The following is a 25,062-nucleotide window of genomic DNA, read 5'->3' as shown; positions in this document are numbered from 1 at the left end:
CTTCAGAAATTACACTAGTATTTAATAAGTAAAATTACTATAAATGCCTCATTTCAGCCAGGGTAAACACATTTAGTAATGAGGTCAGATCCTGTTGGTGAATATTCAAGTTAGTTAGATAATTTTGTCAAAATGTTTAAATGTCTTGCTAAACCTTTTGGGAAAAACAAGTGCTGCGCTGATATTGACTTTGGCAGTGAATGCTATACCACAAACTTTAAACATTTAAATCAAATGCTGGATCTTTAGGCAAATGTAAGTAGACGTTTTGTACCCAGCTTGTTGTAGGTCCTGGCAGAGTACATTTTCTGATTACCCAATGAAGCAGACTTCTTTTTTTTTTTAAAAAACAAAAAGCATAATCATTTCAATATAATTCACAATTGAAATTGTTGCCGTTCACTCAAACTAGTGTTGGTATCTCATGTTTGTTTCCCCCATAGACTCGAACTGGAAATTCCTTTAAAGCCCTGAAACAAATCTAGTGCTGAAAAGCACAAGCTGAGGAACAGCAGGGAGAATTGTGTCCAATGGGATCAGATGCTTCTCCTTTGATTAAGCCATTTTGTTTTTAATCCCTGCGCTCATGGGAAAGGCTCGTGATTGAACGGTTATGCTCTTCCCCAAGGTGTGGTGTTCTAGATTACTCCCAATAATCCCTCCAAAAATAATACCGTGCAGCGCTACCGATAATTTCATTTCGCCTTCCTTCTTGAAGCAGTGCATTTTGTGAAGAAATGTTGGCAAACAATGCCATCTGCTCTCTTTCTCTGCTTGTTGTTTTCTGCTCATTTTTCCCAAGATCATCTCTTCGACAGCTAGGAGGAGTTATATACCTGCCTAAAATCTTTTGGGGAGGGGGGGGAACGAAATACTCAAGGCTCATGGAAAAATAAATTCCCGAGAAGTCTGGAACTGCACGACAACAAGTTCCAGCTCACATTTGTCCATCTGCAATGTTTAATATGTCTCAGCACTGCTCTATTTACATTGGGAAACTGAATAGTTGAGTGTTCAGTTTAATCAAATGTATTTTTGTGGTCTTCAATTGCCTAGTTGATTTCTTTTTATTTCTAGAGATAAAAGACATTTTTTGGTGCGACCATAAATGGACTGTACCAAGATATTCTCTGTCGATAATGTTTTGGTTCTGCTATATTAGCCCGTTGCCATGAGAATTTAAAAGAGGGATCTTCTGTGTTTTTATTCTGGTTTTCAGGCATTTTTGTAAGTATATACAGTACTGTACATTGCCATGTTACTTTGAAACTGTGCTTTGCTGACTCTTCAGGGCAATCACTAGGGCTTTAATAGACAACATGCCTTAAAAGAGAGGCACAGCTAAATGCTGGTGACGTTCGTTTCATTTTCTCAGTATAATTGAGGTACAGCAACCGATGGGAACAGCACAAATATGTGCTTGAATCTGTTACAGATGGGGTTTCTTTCAACAGAGAGGTTCACATGAATCCAAGACAGAGTAGACTAAGTTATGTCACACAAACTGATTGACACTATTAATTTGTTAGGGAATTTGTTCAGAAAAAAGGCGAACTACTGCACCATGACATTATATATTAGATTATAATATTATTCCGATCACAATATAACTATTTCGAACACCTCTGAAGATCAAGCAAGAATAAATTTGGTCCTATTTAGGTTTTCACGTATTTTCCTATTTTATGGGATTGAGAACACAGATTGCATCTTGGAGCTCCTTGACAAGCTGTGGACTACAGGGAAAAAGAGGATTCAACCTGCTCACTTGATTTCCTCCGAAACCGACGCGTTTCATCCCGCCCTGCATCCAGGGCAATCGGAACAGTTCATGAACAGAACCCACCTGGCTGGGGACATGGCCACCGCGAAGAGGGGAGGAATATTTTGGAACAGCATAGATAAGGTGGAGCAAGGAACAGGGGGAGCAGTGAGATAAGCACCTTCGAGAGGGTTCAGAAGCGTTTTCGAGGCGTGCAGCTCCACCTCTGCTCGCAGGCTCAGAGTGGACACGGCTTCACCCAGCTCTGCTGTCCCGAAACACCGGGGGTGACGTCACTCACCTGCTCATGTCCCGCATTGCACCCGGGATGATGGGGACATGGAGGAGGACTAATAGCGACACTACAGGTGCTATGGGGGGGCTTGAGGAGGAGATGGAGATGGGGCTCCCTCACCTGAACCAAGGGCCCAACTGTATGTGATTCTCTACATTCAAGACTTACAGCAGCTCAATACACACCCTTCTCTGGTGTTCTCCACAGCAGACAGAGGTGACAGATGATTGTGTGGGCTGCCAATATTTCCCTCAAGAGCCTGCTGCCGAGAGGACATGTCATGAGTGGGTGGAAGAAACCCAGATGTGGATCCATTATGGGAGGCACTGGAGCCAGTGTAGATGCCTGAAAGGCAAACAAAGTTAATTTGCAAACTGGCTAAATTAACCAAGAGGACTTCTAGGCTCCTCAGTTACATTTTCTGTTTACCAAATTATGTAATTATCATAGCAACATACTTTTGTTATGACAACAAATCCTTGTGCTGATCTAATCAGGATTCTCAAAACAAATGTTGCATGTTTGTGCTGCATGCAATTTACAGTGCACTGTTTATGTAGCACAATGTTTAGATTAATTTCATGATCTGCATTAAACTCAGAGTTTGTTGTTGTTTTCTTTTAACCATTCACTTTTCACAGATTTTATATTGAAATGTTAATGTCTCAATTTCTAGCAGCCAGGAAACCTAAGAAGAAACTCAAACAGTATGTAAAAATGGAGACCCTTTTGCATGATTTAATCAATTTCCATCAAAAACAGAGGGATTAAAAGAGGAAATTCTTCATCCTGGTTGGCATGGTCTTAAAGCCATATATGATCTAAAGAGTTAGGTTGGAGGTCACACTGTTTGGGTCTTTTTTTATGCATTTTACATTTGGAAACTCCAGGGAGGCTAGTGATTCATAATAACTACAGTGCAGTTTTACCTACAGCACTGACCAGCAACAATGCTTTTCAATCTAAAATTGCTTGCACCCTAAAGTGATTGTGCAAAGCTCTCAAGGGCAAAACAGTATTTTGTGTGAGCATTTTAGCAGAGCGAAAGCAGACTAACTGAAATCGCAAACTGCAAATTTGGACTGAAATTCTGTCCATAAGGCCATGTCAAGAATCAGATTTGTGGGTATTGTGTCATCCTATTCAGTCAGGCAAGTGGGGGGGCAGGCAGGAATGCAGAAGAAAACTGATGCTCTGAACTAGCCCCAACAAACTCTAGATGGGGAAAAAGTCCCAATAAAGTCAGTCTGAGGAGAGACGAAACTGGACATGCAATAAAATTAAAGTATGACTTTCAAGAGTGCAATGCAAGAGATTGCCAAACTTAGATCTGTGGGATGTGGCAGTAACAGCCATTTAAACCTATGTCTGGGTAATAGGGTTTAGTCATTGCTTTTGTAATGTAGTGTAGCTGTTCACTGGATACTGCCATTATTTTGAAAAGATCTATTGTCTTTCAGAGCTTGGTTTATTATCTCACATTGCCTAACACAGAGACTAAAGCCTAGAATAGTTATATAACCCTTAATAAAACTGCCCTTCTAAATTCAGGCTCTAATTTCTTTTCCAGATTCCTCTGGGAAACCTGTGCACTGAATGTCCAAACCAGTTAGCCGGGAAGGTGCTCCTGTTTTTTCTTATGCATCCAGCTGCTTGCCAGTGGAGCTGAGCCATCTGACAGCTTTTTGAAATGGCCGAGACTTCGATTCATTATCCAGAAATCATCAATCATAACCCCTAAATGGTTTCCCCTTTAGCCTCAACATCTGTTCCTAAAACAGCAACATTTAATGAACAATAGCCGTGATTGCTGCAATTTTATAGGTTCGTTTTCAAAAACAACGCAAGAACGCGAGAGGCTTCAAAAAGATGGGGGGGGGGGGGTGGAGGGGGCAGAAAAAAAACTTTGAGAGACAGAGAGGCACCAAACTGAAGCCACACTACCCAGAGAGGATGCCCTGCATGTGGGCACACTCCTCCACCAAACTGTTTGGAATAATTGAGGCTTGTCATTGTGCAATACTGAGCTTTGCTTAGTGGAGAGAAAAGAGCAAGGGACAGGGTTATGTCCAGCGCTGCTTTTACTCTCCATGACATCTCGTCTCCCTTCCACTGGCTGTAACACAAAGCAGCTTTGAAGGAACACACAGGAGGATGGGATCTTTAGAAATAAAGTGCTTTTTTTACTTCTTTCTATTCCGGCTGCTTTGGCTTATATCCCTGACATCTTCGATTTGCACTGCACTGAAAACTTTGGAATCATGTAAATAACAGGCAGAGTAACACAAGTTCTCCCCCGAGCAATCTTTTTTTTTTTTGCACAATGACGTTGAGGCTTCTTTGAATAAGGAAAAGAGAAAAGTAACGTTCGATTCTTCCCCCCCTCTTTGCTCAGAATATCAAAACGGCTTTATAACGAGAAGCAAAAAGTAATGAATAAGAGTGACTTCATTGAGCTTTTTACAGCCTACAGTTCTCCATATAATTACAGAGTGTCTGCAAAGGGCATCATTTTTAAAACTTGGTCAGTGAAATTGCTACTTTTCTCATGTGAGTGCTCTGGGACAAATAATTGAGCTACAGCATGAGTGCAATTAAACAAAATGGAGCAGATGTCTTAATCCTTCATTGTTCTTCTCCAGCCAGCATGAGTTTGTAGGATACTGTTCATCAATATTTAAGCATCCGACGGTGCCAAACGCCATCGCTTGTAAACAGGAGAATCGGAGCTGTGATGAAACTGACGATAATTTAAAAAAAAAACTTGTAGGATGACCACTAACAAAAACACAAATTAAAAAAAAAAATCTGATTCGTCCTGTCAAACAAGCAACGAGAATTGCTCAGTGTTGTACTCTAGCCTGGGAAGGGCACAGAACTGGGCCTCTGGGTTTAATGCCGGACCTCCGGTGCAATATGTGTGGAGTTTGCATGTTCTCCCAATGTTTTATGTGAGATTATTCTGGCTGCTCCAGTTTCCTCCCACAGCCCAAAGACATACTGGTAGGATAAATGGCCCTGGTGTGAGTGTGTGTATGTTTGTGTCTGTGTGCCCTGTAATGGGCTGGCATTCTGTCCAGGGTATATACCACCTTGTGCCTCCAGCCCCCCTGAGACCCTGTATCAGAAAATAGAGGGAAGGAAGGTGCTCTACCCAGACCTGTGAACATGTCCTGGCTGAGGCTTGAGGGCCTGGAGCATTTCCCATTGAGAAGGTGCTGGGAGGAGGTTGCATTGTGGAGGTGTTGAACTGCCAAACATTCACTGAAAACCTCCTGGTCCAGGTGGGTACAGGATCGCAACTGCCCATCACAGAGAAAGGAGAGATCAACAGAGACGGCAGATTATTAAACAGAAACTAGGCTGCTAACAAAGAATTCCACACATCATGAATAAATAAGCTCTTTTAAAACAAATCAGAAACAGTAACCTAGAGGCTCTAAAGCAACTCAGATGTAATGTTAATACTTTCCAGCAAACATTTTTTTTTAAATTAATTTTCATTATGTGCATGTTTCGATTATCTAGAACCGTTTAAATCACATCTTCCAACAGATGGTAAATGTCTTTTCTAGTTGTTCTTGATCCCCCACCCCCACCCAAAAAAAAATAGAATTTGAATGAGGGGTACTTGTTTTACTCTCAGTCTTTTTGGAAAAGCTTTTGAATAAAGAGATATTATCCCCAAGAGCTGACGTTTTTTTTCCCCTTTTTCCTTTGAGGCCGTTACAAGTTGCAAACTTTAGAAAATACGGTTAACAGATGATTATGTAATTCTTGCAGGTCTGTGGAAACATACCATGTGTATTTACTTTTGTTTCTTAGGCACCTGGACTATTTCTACTATTCTATTATAAAACTGGACTAAGAAACAATAGAAAAAGAGAATCTGTGCTTATCACACCTCCCTTATTCTTTGGAGAACCTAGTGCTGTAGAGTGTACTGTTTTACAGGCCACACTTTAAAGAGGAGCAGCAGAGAGGTCATGATATAAAGACTGCAAACCACAATATCAGTACTATCCACTAGCCTACAGTTTCTCTAGGAGGTCTTGATTTGCAGTCAGAATTTTGGCTCAGATCACGTCTTCATTTTAATATTATTTTCAATTACAGAACCTTTTGTAAAGCAGGCATTTGACTCCCGTTTCTGGATTAGGGTTATGTTATTTGGCTTTGGTCATCTTTCCTGGACAATGATGTTTTTTTACCAATAAATGTGCGATGGGGTGTGTTCTTGTGTGTGAGGGGGAGGGCATTTGTGTAAACTGGATCACAACCAAACAAAAGTCTTTAATAACAAATGTAACAATTCATTGCGACATTGAGCCTTTATCCTTCAGAGGAAATGAGTTTCAGAGAGGCCTGACTTTGAACCACAGGCACCCATCTTATTAAAAACATGAGGAAACAGGGATTAACAAAACCAACCTTCCTCAATCTACAGTTTAGAAAACAGCTGCTCCAGCCAAACATTTGTCACTGTAGATTTCTGAGATTTTCCTTAGCTAGGCTGACTGTTCCATGGTCCCATTCCATTTGTAATTAAAACATTTCAATATTAGGAATCAGAATGACTGCATATCCGTCTGCCATGAGTTTACTGCCTTGTTGAAATATGTGATCTTTAAGGCCATTTGTACGAAAACGGACCTGTCTTCCAATTAACGAGGGGCCTGTTTAAAGTCAACACCAACAAATCACCCCGTAACTAATGATACACCAGCATGAAATGGACAGTATGAAATAAGAGATGCCTCAGTTCCAGGGCTATTTCAATTTGTTTTGTCTTTGCTCTTAATAAATTCACAGATGTTTGTACATCTTTAACATGCATTGTAGTACAGTGTTTTTAGGTAAAGGTAATGTGCTATTCTGCCAAATTAAAAATAAGGAAAATGTGCAGGTACCTATAATCTTTGCATGACTTGTTTTTCTAGACAAACCACAGAAGCAGAGGAAAATGCACAACTATAAATATGAGAAAAAATCCGATATTTTAAGTACCTAACAATGTGGGTATGCTTCTCTGTGAATGTTCAAGGGACTTGTAAAATTGAAAAGAGTACACCACTTCCTATTATAATGTAATAATAATTACCTATGTATTTAATTAATTCATTATTGATGTGGTGTCATCCAGAGAACTCAATTTCATAGAAGAAGTTAATTTCACACATATTCCACATCCACACCCAGTATAACTGTGAAAGACAGTATATTCATGGCAGAACAAACGTCCAAGTGTTTCTGATTGTGATGCAACAGGCTGATAGTGTATAATGTTTTTTGCACCACTGTTATTTTTTAAGTACCCTGCTTTTCTTTTCACACTTTTTTGAAACAATGGAATTTGGCCGAATAAAAAATACGCCTAACAATACGCGCGAGATTTCTAGCTGGTTCAATTATTCTCCGCTTTTAAAAATGCAAGAAACTCACAAAACCATGAGGGGAAAAAAAAAATCTCAGAAGCTTTACTTTCTCTCGTGTCTGAGTGCTGTCCGACCTGGAGCCAGACAGACAGTACTTATGAGCAAACTGTCCCTTCCTTTGGGGGCGTGAAATATAAAACTGCAAGACTAAATGGAAAATAAAAAACAATTCTCAGACACGAGTCTAACCTCTTAAACGAACACAGAGCACCGTTAATATGTAATTATTAAACGCTGTCATCTTTCTAAAATCCTACTGCAAGCCAGAAACATTTTTTTTTTCTGCAGGAAAAACAATCAAGGCCTCTGTGTTTGCTGCTCGTTCAAGACCGAGGGCATGGGATGTGCCAGTCTTCCGCAGCATGGGCCGAGCTCGCTTCTTAAACATGACTCGCTCAGAGGAAAGAAAGCCTGTCTAATCGTGGATTAAGTTTTGAGGACCCAAACGTCATGTGCGTCGAAAGAAAGAGGATCCCTTCTCCGCTGGCTTGCCTCAGCAGCTTGCTTTGCAAAGTGATTATGAGGAACAGATGCAGAGCGTAGGCCCCTCTGTGGCTCAGCAACCCGGTTACTCCCTCCAGAGCTCACGGGCCACAAAATGAAGCCATTGGCCTGTTCCTTTGTCGGTTGGTGAGCTTCAGCGTGACAATTTCATGGCGAAACAGGTTGAACACTCTTCCCTCCTGCTTACCCAGTCACATCATGCCAGAACTAGATCAAAATTGGAACTGAAGAGAAAAGAAGGCAATGACATAGCCTTCGGCCTTCTCTGACATGTGACTTGAACCTACGCAAGGTTTAGAGCACAAGTGTCTGCAGGTTTTCCTGGTCTCTTTAAAGCAGCAGGTTAAGTCAGTTACCAGATGGGTTACATTGTCGAACGTGAAGCTAGAATGAATGACACTCTGACCCACCAGGACCAGGTCTGGGACACCCCCAGCTCTTAGTTGGTATTTGACCGGTGGGTGAGACATCTCTGACGAGTCTCTTACCTTCTTACGCACCTGCTGCTCTTTGGCAGAATGGGCTTTTACGTGCTTGCGGAGAGAACTGGGGTCCGTGTAGCGTTTGGTGCAGCCGGGAATCTGACAAGCGTATGGCTTCTGCACATGTGTGGGGAAGAAAAGGCAGGGGGAGAGGTGTAAAAGAGGGAAGAGCCACAGCCCTTCAAGTTACAAGGTCACACAAATGGGAAGAGACTGCTTTACGAATGAAAAAGCTCATTTTACAACTAATCTCTACATATCCACACACAAAACACAAATGCATATCTAAACTGCTAAAAGATTGATAGGTCTGTCATCTCTGGTGTATAACTTCCCTGGCACTCACTGAGCCTCTACCTAATGGTAGTGACAGCAGTGCTCCTGGAATGATTCCAAAAGCCCAGAGCAGCCTACTGCTCCTACACCTTCAGTCAAGCTGCAAGTAATTAATATGTGCGCTAAACCAATAGATCATTTATAATAAGCAAGCAATACGGGCCAAAAAAAATCCTTTGTGCATGTTAAGGTGAGATTAACAGGTTTGGATGCTAAAGGGGAACATGTGCACGCTGTCATTTAAAGCACAAATGTTCGGTTTTCCTGCGTTTTTTTCACAGCTGAACTGTAACACTGTGCCGTTTTCAAAGACCCCCTGAAAATCTGTGCTCCACAAATTGTACGTTTAATACACCGTTTTGTAATGGAGAGTAAAAAAGATTTTATTTAAAAGATATTTCACAGCATGCAAATTTTTTTTGGCCCTTGCTTTGTTTTAATTATGTGGACAGAACATTACTGACACACAAAAACATCGTATTTCTGAGACAAAGGGAGGTCTCTGGGGTAATGTGTGAATATTGATGTGCTCACTTCCTCTCATTTTTAATTCTTGCTGGACCTACACTACACTTTTAAGTTTTAAGGAATATTTAAATATTTTATGATTACAAAAAGTAATTGTGAAGTTTTACTGAAGGCTATTCATTATCTTGGCATCAGAGTCTTAATAAAAAAATTAAATACAAAGATGAATAATAAAGTATTTAATTAAACAATTAAGTGTCTACTAAACATAAATAGAAAGGCCTGTCCTACTATTGTTCCAACACTAACATTTATTTCAGTGTCTGCCTAGAAAGCTTCTGCAGAATGGAAAGTCACAGGGAACTGTGACTGCAGTTTCAAGCCCTTCCTAATAAAGTTTATTCCCATTCAAAGCCAAATAGTCCCTTGGAAGATGTCTGAATCTACACTCGTTATGAAGGTGTGGACGTACTGGTAAATAATGGAGAGAGCTGGTTTTTTATTGAGAGAGTTTATTTATAAGAGACTTCCTTTTGCCAAAATTTCATGGAATATATGAACACAATGAGGTGTCTCTGTGCGAAGCATTTCAGCTTTCATAACGGGGAAAAGGGAAAACTCAGTATGGAGAAATGAGCAGATGTTTTTGCAACGGAACTGAAAGAGAAGCATTTCAATTTCTTGTGAAAAATACTCTGCTGCAGTTATTTCAGCACCTTTCCAGACGACTCAGGGCACAGCATGCAGTAGCATAATCACAGAGTATTTCAAAATAATGGAATTGCCAAACTTATTTTTTCCACATAAAATAAAGACTGGGAATACTTTTTTGCTGATATTGAAACATGAACAAACGAAGACGTGACTGACAATGTTGCAGCTATTGTAGTGAACAGAGTTAAAAACAGCATAAAGGTAGTACTATACCTTTCCGCTGAATATTCACAGAAGGAGAAAGTAAGAACAAGAAAGAAAGATAGGACAGTTTAATTATGACAAACACACATTCATATTTTCCATTATTTTAGAATTATTGCTAGAATAATTATGTTCTGATCTTACATTTACATTAAATTAAAGTAATTTAATAAAATCTTATTCTATGAACAGTAAGGTAGAATTCATTTGTACTACGCCAGACTGCAAATTGTGGTCAATATACTGCATTTCAGACATTTACAGTCACATTATAAGTCTTTATTGTAATGTTGTGAGGGAATCTCAATGATTTTCTTAAAAAATGATTCATGACACATAGGAGGTGTGGATTTTCATGTTTCTAAAAGAAGAACGTATTGTGTCCATCCCTTGATCATCATGCACAAATTGCAATTCATCCGCCCTGCTGTCGCAGAAAGACAGGGTTATAGAGATGCCTTAAAACTCCAGACTTTCATTACTGCAGCCAGGTTTACAGAGTCTCTCTGATGTAACTGATTTCATTAGCCGAACTGATGTCAAGGAACCTTTATTAGTGGCACTGAAACCCAGACACACAAGGCTGATGGGAAATTAAGGCCTGCCCAATAACACAATAAATGCTGGTAACGATGAAGTACGTGGCCTCCTCTTGTTCCCCACTTTATTTTAAAAAAAGAAGAGGGTCATTAAAGTGAAAGTGGATACTACAGCTTTAATGGGTATGAATTCCTCATTTTGACTTTTCTGTAAATAAGACATTGTTATTGTAGGAGTTCTTGGGTTTGGAAAAAGTGACCGACCAACTCCTCAGACCTGTTTGTTTTTCTAAGCCTAACGCACATTGTACATTCCTGAATGTGGGGCAGTCTATAACAGAGGGAGACAGAGGGAAATAAAAAAATAATAAATCTCGTTACAGCCTCGTGAACACTCAGCAAAACCTGTGTAAAAGAAGCCTAGCAGCCACATGTACACAGTGATTGCCATTTCTGGATGTAAGCTTTATTATTAATGTCAGTTCGGTAGTTCTCCTTGGAAAGTCTAGCGGTGAAATGGGATAAAGCAGACTGCTCTTTTCTCAGCGAGCACAGTGCTACTTGCAGCCAAGACGCAGAAAGAGAACTGAGTGATGGCTCTCCTGCTGCTTTCACACATTAGGGATTGATTACTTTATAAACTGGCAGTGGAGAGTGCTGTGCCACTGCCCGCATACTGTCTTTGGCACTCGTCATTTTTTTCTTTACATTTTGAGTTAATACACTAATTGTCTTCCCATGGAACTGGGGCGTTGAGTTATATTTCTGTCAAGCCTAAGCAGAAAAAAGTACAGAATAGTGCTACTAGTTTGGAACATCAAGGGATCGCTTTGAACATTCACTTTACTCCTACGGGGTAGCTATAATTTGTGCTATATGAACATGAAGACAGGACTGCATACAGGAAATAGCTAAGAACAATGCACTCCCTATATGTCAGCAGAAATATATTTATGAGAACATACAATAATAGTACACTAGATATACAGTATGCATGATTTAGATAACTTATCAGAGCCTACCTATTCCAGCATCAAGGAGCTTAAGTGTACCAATTATACCAATAGGTTTTTCCCAAGTGATTTTATCATTTATTTTCAGCACTCTCACAGATCGTCACCTGAGCAAACTTGGACTGAAAATCTATTTCTATCTTGCAGTAACAGTGTGCTTCCCCTGTTGTTCATCTCGGTGTGTCTGCACGTCTGCTCTCGTTGCTGCTGATCAAATAAACACTTTCGGCTTGCAGAAAATATCTAGTAGATCCCGTATTGAATTGCAATCTATAATAAGTGAATTTAGTACATAATAATCAAAAGTAATAATAACTCGGGAAACTGTTGAGATAGACGGTAATAAATCGAAGCACTGTAATTATTTTAGAGAACTTGTATTATCAGGACATTCTTTTTCTGTCACATCACACCCGTATTTCTAAAATCATAATTCGATTTTAAAAATCTATTTCAGGTCCTATTTAACAACATTCAAAATTCTCTAGAAGTAGATGCAAAAATATAGTTTCATTACAAAATAAGTTAAGGCTAAATACTAATCGAAATGAACATCCTGGTCTCCCAGTAAGGACTATTACAAATGCAATTCATCAGATATTTACAAGACATAGCGACCAAGACCTTTTTTAAAAAGGAATTCATCCAAACTCCTGCTATATAATTAGTCCCTTGGTCAGAGATGCTCAGTCTCCCTGACTACCTAGTTACAGGAACACTGCAGCTCGGTCTTTTACAAGCATGTGAGAGCTAAGTTTCCATGTGCTTACAGTGTCCAGGTGTGTGCGCTGGTGCTTTGCCCGGTCACTGGAGTTGCTGAAAGCTTTCTGGCAGCCAGGATGCTGACAGAGATACGGCTTTTCTCCTGTGTGACTGCGCAGGTGGATCTTGAGGTTCTCGAGCCGTGAAAATGCCTTGTTGCAGCCTTCGAACTGCAATAAAAAAGTACACACACAACACAGGGAAAAAAAATTAGGGGGAGGGGGCTGGGTCATTCAGTCAACCTGCTGCATTCCCAATGAGCGCAGTGTACATTAGTATTCAGTCCTTCTGTAACTTATTGCACATGCCAGCATACGCTCTCAGCCACGAATAAAAGACGCACACTGTACCTTCCTTTAAAATAAAGGCTCAAATCAGAGCTGTTGCTTTTTTCTTTCCTTTTGTCATTTCACTTCAACGAAGACGGGCCGTACTTTCACAAATTTGCTTGCAAAGTTCCCTTTAAGGCACAAGAGTGAAGCCGCCTGCAAGTGTAACCTCTCTGGCTGCCAAACACTGTGAGCTTAAAGACACAGGCTCACACAGAGGACCACCTCTGGGTGCAATAAACAATTTAAAAAGAAATCCTTAGGCACAGCGAGTAAGGGCCGGTACAGGACTTATATGAAAGGGATGCGATTTACAACCAGTCTTCAATACATCAATAAATGAAGCACTATAAATTAGAATCTACAAAAAAATGGCACAAAACAGTAAAATAACAAGTACCCAAATTAAATGTGACAGAAATATGGTGCAAAAAGAGTTAGAAAGTTACATTAAAAAACAATAATGGTATAGTGTTACGCCACACTGCACTACTAAGGCTTGTTTATTGTACCTGGCTGTTTTTCACAAGGAAACACAGCTGAAATCAATTTTACACCACAGATTTTCATCATGACATTTCATGAAAAGCTATGAGATGTCTGGTGTGTAATTTTAATTGGCAAACTTCGCTTTTAACTCAAAGTTATAATGGTTTTCAAAGGTTAGGGTTACAATCAGAAATGATCACAGGAATTGCTCTATTTCTTAACTTGCATCCAAAAGTCATCCAAAAAGTGCTCTTAAGCTCTACAGGGCAGGAGTGATGGGCACAATGTTCAAGCAGTTACAGTAGGTCTTCTAAAGATGGTTAATATTTGTTTTTGCTCTGTAATAATCTGTTATACAGTTCTTGGATATCAGGAAATGGAGAAATAAACAGACGGATAGACAATAAATTGACGAATAAATAGGAGTTGATGCTGTTAGCAATTCTGACCTAGACTGCACAATGGGCAAGTGTAAAATAGGCAAACATTAACCTTTTAACAACTCTCTTATTGTGTGTGAGTCCACCCAGGAAACACAGGTGACCTCATTCAGCACATTGGTAAAACTGAACTGATGACAGACTCCCCAGACTCGGACTATGACATGAGACGATACAAATAATGTCTTTTATGCATAAGAAGGGCAAAGGCTAGGGCGACAGTTTGGAGACGGATCATTGGGAAATATTCCTTAGATGAGCAGGCAATCAATTCGCTACAGATTAGCAACACAAAATATAATACTGTCACAGAATGCAGAGCGCCTATGGGAACCTAGCGCAATATACACGTAGGTTGCTTTTGCATAACAAAGAATTCTTTGGTTGAGGAACTGCGCGTGCTGTCATTCCTGCACAATTACTTAACTGTTACATTATCTTGGCTCTCCATCTCCAGCCCTTTATCCACCGATCAGAAGCGAGACACATTGATCTCGGCTGAGCCAGCCCGTCCCTTTTTGTAGCCCTCCGCGGTGAAACCTGACGTTGAAGCGCTCTCCTCTTCCTTCAGCTGACCCCCTGCCCAAGTCTTCGCAGGCTGGCTCAAGTTACCTCTGAGCAACAGACCTCTATTCTCCCGATCGCTTTTGAACCCATTTCAGATCTCCACCCATCTAAGCAGGCTGCATATCGCACTCCCCTACTCGACGGTGGTTCATTTAATCCCGCAGCAAACCACAGCTAATCCGTCTGAAGAACAGCTGCTGGGCCTGGCCATGGCTTGTAACAAGGGCTTTTTTTAATTCCAGCACAATAGTGACACCACACAATGTTGATCACCTTTTACCCTCTTGGCAGTGGTTGCTACCAAGAATGATATGATATGGATTGCTATAAAATGACTTTCACCTTCAGCAGGAGAAGGGTGACCATATGTCTGTTTTTTCCTGGTCCTCCTTTTATGTCCTTAACTCTCAGTCCAGGAGAAAGTTTCAGATATCTTAAAACAACCAGGGTTTATCCCTTATTTTTCTTCCCCAAAGGTTTTCCATCTGATTATTTGAAATGGCTCTCGGCATCAAGAGAGTGTTGATGGTTGGAAAGAGAAACTGTGTGTTAATCATATTTGCTGCCCCCCTATTAAATGATGCAATTTAATAGATACTGGTACAAATACCCACAAAACCCCTACCATCCCCCTCATCAGCATATAAACTAATTCTTCAAAGCAAATGCCCTCAAACAACAATATAGTCCAAACAAACTACAGTTTTCGCAACTATGATGATCTTCCTTGTCAGTGCTGAACCCCCATGCCTACAAATATCTCTGAGCTTTGATTTTGAAAGAAAAAACACAGCTATGCCACCACATGCTTTGTGGTATGTCAGAGTAAAAAAAGATTAAAAGCATTATTCTTATTGGAATTGTGTTGTGTTACCAATATGTCCGTAGGACCACACACTCACCCAGCCCAGCGTCAGGAGTCCGTGGTCACTTTGCCATGTGGTTACTGTAAAGAATGTCACAATCAATCCCACAAATCCTAACTGCTGGTCTGCCCATGTTTTTGCTGTCTTAAGGAATATGGAACTTGGGAGATGGATTGTCTTATTGTTTTCAGTCTGTACTCACTCCACAGACCCCTGCGCTGGAATTCTCGGGTTCTTGAACCCAAATGAGATTTGAAAATGGAGACCATTGATACTGGCCTTCCTGTTGTGACAGACAAATAACCACGCTTACTTACAGCAACGCTGCCAAGTGCTAGCTTTAAACAAAAAACAACAACATTAGGATAGCTGGATTTTAGAAAATAAAGACATGCATTGGAAGGTCTAATTGTGTGTGTATTTTAAGATAAATTAAATAATGTCTGCTTTATAGTTTTGCCTTTACTTTAACATGAATTTAAAGTATAAAATTTACGACCCCTCCGAGAAACTGTGTTAATCATGTAAAACCTGTTATTAGTTTAAATATGGTGCTGCCAAGACGTCTATGCATGTATTTCCCAATTTCCCACATACATTAGGTTTTCCTAATGTACACATGCATTCTCTGCAGTTACCTAATGATATATTAGGCTTCTAGTTCTCAAAAAAAGTTCAAAGCAAGATTCCTCTTTAGTCCGAGCAATAACATATATTCCTGAGCATTTTTCTGGATGATGGAAACACTTCAGAAAGAGGGTTCATTAATTACATCGTAGTTACTCAGAAATCACTATATAACAAGAGTGGAGTAAACGTGTTCATTACGTGCACTAGTAGCTGCAGCCAATTCCTTTGACCAAAGGATAATTACAATATGGACTTAATTACTGTACGTTTAAAACAAAGACGAAACATTACCTACCTTTATTTTATTAACTGTAGTTAAAAAAAGCTGGTAACCTGAGATATGTTACGGGGTAGCCAACCTCACCTTAAAGTGAAAATTTTAAAAAAGAAAACAGGCAACTGTGATATTTGTTGTTGTTTTTTCTATAATAACGTTTACAGTCTTATCCCCTTGGGTTGAGATTGGTAACTGTATGGGACGGATATACAGTATGTATATCTTAACAGCTCTTTTTTTTTTTACACTTTAGGCATTCTGTAACTCAGATGTAAGAGAAGTGACTATGTTGAAGGATTTCAATTGTGCTAATTCTGACAGCTTTCAGATCAGAATTTAATTTCTCATGGCTTGCTTTACACGAGAATACAGGAGTGTTTAATCATACAGGCACAAATGTTCTGTTACACCAGAACAGGCAGGACCAGGAACCACAGTGTGGTAAGAGTTCTGGACTTATACCTGGAAGGCTGTGGGTTTGAATCCCAGGTGAGATACTGCTCTTGTACCTTTGAACAAGGTGCTTCACCTGAATTATTACAGTAAAATACCCAGCTGTATGAAGGGGTGCAAATGTATGCTGCTTTAGATATAAGCATCAGCGAAATAAACTTGATCCACGCATCTTCATGGGCTTCATACAACACATGGCAGTGCAGGCAGACTGATTTCATCCCACCTCCGACAGTCACCACAGCAATGTGAAGGAGATACAGCACTGATTGGAGGAGAGGCACGTCCATCAGTCTGCCCCCCCCCCAACAGATCCTCTTCTCAAACTCTTGGCTGCACTGAATCAATTGCACACAGCCCCCAGGGGAAGCCTCGTCAAATAATACATGTGCATATATTAAAAATTCCATCTGGAAAAATTCAATCGGTAGCTTGAAATCTGCCCGATCATAACTGATCGTTATTATTTGTGTAACTACAAAGAAAACTCAATTCTTCAAGACTTTAAGTTAACACTAACAGTAATTTTGTAAGCAAAATGGGTTATCGACAGAAAGGAAAAAAAAACCCAAGCCCAGCCTTGCCTGAATGTTTCGATACCTTCGTGCTTTCTAATACTTTAACTGTTTTCTTCCCCAGAACTCCAACTAACATATAATCCTTTTCTGCAAACTAGGGAAGAGCTTCATGATGTAAAATGGTGTAAAACAAAAATGCATTGAACAGGTTGATATGAATACTTTCTTCAATAAACACTGCGAAACACAACTGAGCGAGAAAGGTCTCTGTCAGTCTACAAGGTTCACAGACATTGCACAGTAACCTAATAGGAGACTTTTTCTTCTGCAAAGCACTTTGATATTATTTATAAAAACAGTTTAGCGCTAACCACATTAATTGCCTTAAACATGTTTTCCTTGCCTCTCATAATTATTTTTGAAAGTCGATTGAATAATAATATTACCGTAGCTTGTAACGGTGTTTAGAAAAAACCCAACAAGGACTGGGTCCCTGCTTTTTGTAAACATTTGCCTGTCAGTCTGGTCTGGTAGAACAGGGGATTGCAACAGACAAATCAGGAGCCTAGCGGGCCTGGTGAGGAGGTGGAGTGGGAGCCGATGTTTTCATGGGAAATGAGTTATGACTGTGCAAGAGAAGCCTTCACAGTCCTGCAGTTAAATAGGTCCAGTGTAACATTCAAAAAAAGCTCATTAATATCCAGTGTAGCCATAAGATCATTGAAACAAACTGCCCATTATTATACAGCACTGGGGAAAGTGCAGGTCATAGTGACTGCTGACATCTCAGACAAGCACCTGATGGAAAGCTCCTGAAAACCTGCAGTCCAGAGGTTTTTACACCATCATTAGAAAATCTTATGCCTGAGCCTTAAAGTGTCTCGCAACCTGGTTCATGTGGCATGACCTGGTTCAATAAGCTTTTTGTCAGGATAACTCTGACGATTTTTTTTTGCTAGGTTTATGATCTTCCAGTCTAAAGGGGCTGACATGCTAATGTCTCAGAAAGCCTACAAAACCCATTCCGGTCTCCGATTCTCGGCAAGCTGCAGGTCACGATGAGAGAAGCCAGACTAAAAGCTATTGGAAATGTTGGAGCTGTAAAATACTGTGAAATGAATCGTTACTGGGGTCTGGCCAGTGGGTTTATAGACAGAGAAAGAACAACCTTTGAGATGTTATTTAGTTTACACGCTGGGGTACATGCACTTCATGCTTCTAGAAAGAAAGAATATTTTTTGCCTAAATTAAATAAAAATACAGAATATTTAATAACTGTGGTTTTAGCATGCTGGCGTAAGCAACATTGATCCTCTCAGTTGCTTTTTATCTTGCTGCTGCTTTTATGCACATGACCAGCAATATCATCGGTAGAACAACCTTAAGAGAATTAAGAAATAAAGGGTTAAAAAACTCGCGTTTGGTGTTTGTGTACAACGGTTGTAAGAAAAGTACTTAAAGAGTACTTTTGAAACCGAAAGACTGTAAAAGGTAATTTATTTTGTCAGTACACTTTTTATAGTGTGCTTTGGCATTATAAAAGCATTGTACAGAAACCACTGTTCATTTAAGAAATAATGTTGCTGCTATTCATGATTATTCACAAAAGGTTAGATAAAATCTGCAGCGTTGGTAGAGTTTATTACAGCGTGCCTCAATCCACTGACCTATCAGGAAAACCACAATCACTTCTGCTACCTTAAGTGGAGGCTTTGAAATAAAACGTCCCAACTGCAGGACGGAGAAACATGTGCATTTAATCTTTCTGGTTACAAACACCCCGTGGCTACCACAGTAAAGACCTAAAACAACGTAAATGGATGAAATTATATCCATATGATTAAATGAGACAGTTAAGGAGAAACACATTTCTCATGTACTTCATCAGGGTTAAAATTAAACACAGCTTTGCCTAAATATTCAGATTAAATAGTTTACACATATCATTTCCACATAGAGCCGATATTCCTTTTAGTAGGCCATTGCATCTGTTGTAAATAAACACAAATATCTGAACTAAACATTTGCTGCACTCCTAACATATTTTTCAGTAGTTTGGAAATGTATGTGCACCTTGTAATAGTTTTGGGAATTTTTTTTCCCCACTTTTTGAGATGATAAATTTTAAAATGCTTCTTTATGGATGGTTTAAGTAAGATAATAAATATATAATTCCTTAAATGCTTTCCAGATGGAATCCCACACTTGGGCTGTGATATCTAAAGCAGCGAGTAAGAAGATACTCATTAAGGGAACACATTTCAAATAAAATCCTATTGAGTAACTTTTTTTGCTTAACATGTATTCTTGCATAGTTAGTTTACCCATGCTATTTTACAAAATTGTGAACAATCAGTGGATTGCACAACCAAATAAAGCAATTCTTTTGACTGCTGAACATGGCATTTCTCCTATGTACAGTACAGTGTCACAGACAGCAGTTTTATTTCCTTTAACTGAAAATCTTCCTAGATCTCTCTGCAAGATTTGTACGAAACAACTCAACTGAGATGTAATAGCACTGCATGAAAAAGCTTCATCAAAAGCAGTCTATGTATCCTTTTTCCAACTTAGCAATGTTTAACACTCAGCAGGATACGTTGGGCAATCAGATCGAACTCGAGTCATATAGCAAACTTGACCCCAGAAGCCCAGGAGATAAGGCTGACAGACATAAATTTGTTTTGCAGCAGTTAATAGCAGCACTTTATTTTAAATGACACTTAAACTTCATGCAATTGCATAAGAGATAGGCAGACAATACTGTAATACTAAATGCATATACCAAGTGTTGCAGAAATTACACCAATCACTGCCAGCTTCTGTCCACAAAAGAGGAATGCTTTGAAACACTTATTCACAATTAATTAAATCAGCCATAAAATACCTAACTGCCCGTGTAATTGGTTTACAGCGAAGAGGTAAAGTGAAATACTGTAGCAGCACTGAAACACCCTTGAAAACGCAGCAGAAAATTAAAAACAAATACTCCAATGTAAGATATACTACTGTAGCACTTTTGGGTTCATGTGGGTATGCGCCCTCACCGCTGTCCATCTCCGGTCGGCCCCCCACTGCTGGGGACTCGAACCCGAGTCTCCGGCGTCACTCAACAGGGAACCAGCCAGCTGAGCTAAGGGGAAATCTCCCATCAGCCCGGCGGCTGAGGTCCTTGCCATTCACAGGGAAGGGCGGTGACGTCACTGTGCTCGTAAGCCGGCTCGCACAACCTGTAATGTCGGACGTATGCGTTACACTACACTGCACTCCTGCACTGTAGGTCGTTCGGTACAACTGAACACAAGTACAGTCTTCTTTGCAATGTTCACACTGATGTGCATCACTACTGCTTAACATGATAGCAAGAAACATTTTAAATAAACACTCGCAGGAACACCGCCATTAGAGTAAGATTCATGCAATTTGTATTAATTGTTATCAATACTTCTTAAGAGTCACAATATATATGCTTATTTAAAGTTACTGTCACATTTTTCCAAATCCCCATTCGCACAAAGATTTTTGGGACTGTGGGAGGAAACCCAACCATATAGCACCCCAGGAATTGAAGCCAGGACAATGAGGCAGCAATGCCACCCACTGCGCCAATATGCCGCACAACAGGCATTGTATCTCAAAGAAAATGGTGACATCACTGGGTGCAAATTCAGCACCCAGCTAAAGAGGTGCTGAGCTCAGTCTTCAGAACTGGGTCTGCTTGACCATGGAGTCAGGACCTCAGTTTTACATCTCATTCAAAGGACGGAGCTTTTTTTTTTACAGAGACTTTAAAGTGTTCCCATCACTGTATTGGGGCATTAGGACCCACACAGACTGCAGGGTGAGCACCCCCTACTGGTTCCACTAACACCTCTTCCAGCAGCAACCTTAGCTTTCCCAGGAGGTCTCCCATCCAGGTACTGACCAGGCTCACACCTGCTGACCTTCAGTGGGCTGCCAGTTGTGAGCTGCAGGGTGATATACTTGTAGCTTCTGGCAGTTCTAGAACTCGCTCAGAAAAGAGGGGTTTGGTTGAAGGGTTGAAAGAGCAGTTTGCTGTTTTATTTGCTCTCCACCGGTCTTGCTAACACTAGCGTAATTCCATTCACTGCATCGTCAGAGGTCTTGCAGCTCAGGCCTTTCATCATTCAGAGAGTGGGAACTCCTGCAGTATTCAGAGCCTACCCACAACCGCAGAACTGCCTGGCAGCCACTGTCAAACCAGGCTGTTAATGAGATGGGGGGCACATCATGAGACAGCTAATTACAAACAGCCAGCAATGTAACGCATGTCAAACTCGATATGTAATCATCATAAACACGGTAGTTGAATAGTTAAATAATATATCATCATCATTTACTGGCCTATCAAAGAAAATAGTGCACATGGTAACTAGTATGTGTAGTCCATGTTGTAGAATGCTTGCATGGTTCCTAATTTTCCTTTGATGTGCTTCTGTGAAATAATTCATTTGGGCACAATCGGACATTTCTTAACTAATTCCAACAAAAGCATTAGATATAAAGCAGAGCCACCTGCTTCATCAGTACGGTCTACAAAAAGTGGATGTATCTGAGAAGATAAGCAGAAAAAGGGAGCATGAAATTCAGAAATAAACACATATACACATATCACAGAGACATTAAAATGCTCTATCAGAAGAAATATACGACGGCTGTATGCTCGCAAAAAAAATCAAAACATGTTGCTAGAAAGATGGGGGAGGTGGCTACAAGATATTTCAGCTGCCCAGCATGGATTTTACAATTGTCTCGTATACGTACAGTATAGATCCCCATCACAGCCACACTGCACTGAATTCCATCTGTTCAGAAGGGCCTGTGCTGATCCAGCCTGTGGCTGATTACTCTCTCCAGAGCAGGTGCACTGTATCCTCCTGAAACACCTGGGTCCACTCTCAAATAAACCCCTGTAACCTCATCTGAGCACTCCAAACAGAATGGATTATTTGGAAGCCCAGTGTATATAAAACCTAGCACAACTGAGGTTTTCAGCAGCTATATACAAACTGTCAGACTGTTTACGGCTTTCGTCCAACTAAAGGAAATGAAAAATTAGTCAGGTCTCACGCTCGCTGGCTCTCGGAGGTCTGTGGCAGGCCCAAGTCAGAGTGGCATCATCATCCTCAGAATGAGCTACACTGAAGGGTTTTATCTGGATTTAACTTCCCCTCCTCTTTGCTTTTTCTTATCTGCATGAGTGTTTCCAAAACCGCTTCCTAAATCACAAGTGCAGTACGTTTGGGTGGGAAAAGATGGCAAAGGGCAAATTCTCTCTGGGTCATTTAAGTTTACACCTGTGAGTTGTGAGGTAGGCCTTCTGAAATTATGGGCTAAAGTCCACAGACTGCGTAACCATGGACACTATCACAAATGCATCCCTAGAAACCAAAGCCTTGAGACCTGAAGTTTCAAGTAGTTATCAGTACACTGGTGGCCAGCATGAACTGCAATACCAATTTTACAGCTTCAGGATAATTATCTGACTCACATTAAGACTTCCTGGAATTACTGAAATATAGACTTTAACCCAGCATGAGCATCTTTAAAGCCAAAATGGAAAAAAAATGGCTTGTAATTTTGGAAATGCATACATCTAGAGTATTTCCTTGACTCTAAAATACTTTGAGCCTTTGCTTGTTTTCTAGTGTATAAAAGATTAAGAGCAGTTTTATTTAATGAGAATAGGGAATATCTAGGCATTATTTTTTTTGGCCTTTAACAAAACGTACAGCAGTCTTCCTATTATGATTCATTGGTCACATTACATTAAATACAGAAAGTTGGATGGTGTGGCAACAATACGATTTGGTCAACTGAAACAAGAGAAGGAGATTTTGTTTTCTTATTTTTTTTAAACTCTTGTGGCACTAATCCAAGGCTTTAGCAAAGCAAGAGATTGACATGTTTTTTTAATCATCCAGATCAACTGCCAGTTGTGAAATTAATCTCCCTTTTATGAAGGCCGGCTCTTTGTAACATTTCCTGTTCTTCACTATACACAGTTTTCATACAGACACATAGGACAGTTAATGTTTGTACTTATAACCTATTAGGCTCTACAAGCTGCCAAAAGAACAGGCTGTATCTGGGAACCTGCAATAAAAGATGCCTCACTTGATGAAAGGAGAAGTTAGTTGGCAGACAGTGTCAGGACTTCATAACTAAATGGTGAAAGAAACTTAAACAGGGAGGTTTATCCTATTTTCTCATTCATGGCGTGAACAATACTACCTTATACAGATTTACATATATTTCTTTAGCATTAAGGCTATTTATGTCAGTCAGAAGGCTTCCAGTATGGAAATATTCTCTTGTATGAAGTGGAACCATCTGATACGGTCCCATGTAAAAAAAGCACAGGACCTCCATCTCAATTATTCCATCTTCACAATGCCCAAATTAGTGAGAGCCTGGCACCTCTCTACAGATGTGACTTGTTTAAGTCAAGCAGGTCCAGTGCAGTGTGGGACCACATCCTGCGTTTCAATATGCTTCAAAGTAGCTCCATGTACCCTAATTCAGGACCAACCACAGAGACACTGCCACTGCACCGTGTTCATCAGAAGTCCACTGTGGTTACTCTGTCACGTCACATTGAGAGCATTCTTCACTTCTGCTCGTACCCACATTCTCTCCCTCTGCAGGCACACGTCTCCTTTCACTATGAAGTTGACACAGCTGTTGCAAAAAACCAAGGCCTGCCACTCGATAGCCTGAATGTGACAACAGATAAACATTTCATAAGATTGCCTCTGCCAACCATAACACCTCACATCCAAATGCGTAATAATATTTGGAAAGCATACAAAAATGAGAAATTGAACAATAGTTCAAGATGGCATTGTGTTCGGTACCAGCCACAGAGTGCTGTAAAAAAGTGTTTTGCAATACTGGTTATGTTATTGAAACCAAGCCTTGCTTTCTGCCCTTCTACAGCTTGGAAAAGAATCTTTGGCTCTTGCTGCCATTTTCTGAAGCTCTAACACTGAATAAATCTATGGCGAAATTACTGTCCCAACAGGGCTGGTCTTGTTTTTGCATCTGGATTGTGTTTTCTTACGCCTGTTTTGTACCTGCCTGCTGAACGCTAGAATTCTCCAGGTCACTGCAGTGGTACTTCCGGCCTATGAACACTTACTCTGTCCTTACCTTCACAGTCGCAATAAAGGTGTTCGTGTAAACAATTTGTGCAAGGCGCAAAAAGATGCAGATATTTAAGAAGCTCTAAAGCAAATAAGAACAAAATCTTGCCCAAAAGGCTGTTATTTTTACACCAAGTATCCCCAACAGTTTCGTTGTGTCCCCAACAGGAGATCCTTTTAGTGCACCCTGGCTTGTTGAAGGCTATTCTTCTCCCTTCTGGCTTCTCTCTCTACATGGGCCCAACATTGCCAACAGACCCAACCAGACTGCTGTTTCCCATTACAGCAAAAGGCAAACCGCTTTCTCCTGGTTCTGTTCGGGATAACTCGATGATGTCAACAAGGCACTTTGTTTTGGAGGAGGAGGAGGGCTGGGGTTTCTCTCTCCTTTCCCTTGGGTGGTCATCTTCAGTCAGAGATCACCCCACAGGCCCAGATGTACAGCACAGCACACACACATGCTGTGGTGGATCTCAAAGGCTTTCCAGCCTTGAGGAATCTCCCCGAGCAGCTACACAGTGAGGAGCGAAATAAACATATAATCTACTTAGACATTCAAAAAACCATTTCAATATCACATCGGCTGTTTTACTTATTTGTGGCTATCCACTTTGGCTTGGACGCAGGGCAAGCACAGATGGCAGATTTAGCTCTTCACCAGAGCTTCCTTTAACTTCTTCCATACTATTACAATTTCCCCAGCGCTCACTAAAGCAGAGTGCCAGTCCTGCAGGAGGAATGCGATTTGTCTGGACTGGATAGGTGAGAGCCTTTTACGTCACCACCATCGTTAGGCATTTCGATTACCAAAGT

At 40.4% G+C, this 25,062-nt stretch overlaps 1 protein-coding gene across 2 annotated transcripts in view; it reads right to left on the bottom strand.

Moving 5' to 3' along the window:
• glis1a (GLIS family zinc finger 1a) overlaps window positions 1-25,062 on the bottom strand; it is a 96,425-nt gene that overhangs the window by 15,216 nt on the left and 56,147 nt on the right. The window contains exons 5-8 of one of the 2 annotated variants that reach the window (XM_088598043.1): window positions 12,523-12,684; window positions 8,497-8,595; window positions 5,218-5,359; window positions 2,243-2,402 (exon numbers count right to left, since the gene is read on the bottom strand). In XM_088598043.1, coding sequence (XP_088454169.1) covers window positions 2,243-2,402; window positions 5,218-5,359; window positions 8,497-8,595; window positions 12,523-12,684 — 563 coding nt within the window. Of the gene's footprint in view, window positions 1-2,242; window positions 2,403-5,217; window positions 5,360-8,484; window positions 8,596-12,522; window positions 12,685-25,062 lie in introns of both variants that reach the window. The other variant, XM_088598042.1, reaches the window with a different exon arrangement.

The sequence above is a fragment of the Lepisosteus platostomus genome, chromosome 11 (assembly GCF_059453375.1).
Source record: "Lepisosteus platostomus isolate fLepPlt1 chromosome 11, fLepPlt1.hap1, whole genome shotgun sequence".
Classification (NCBI taxonomy): domain Eukaryota; kingdom Metazoa; phylum Chordata; class Actinopteri; order Semionotiformes; family Lepisosteidae; genus Lepisosteus; species Lepisosteus platostomus.
This window is presented reverse-complemented; position numbering and strand designations above follow the sequence as displayed.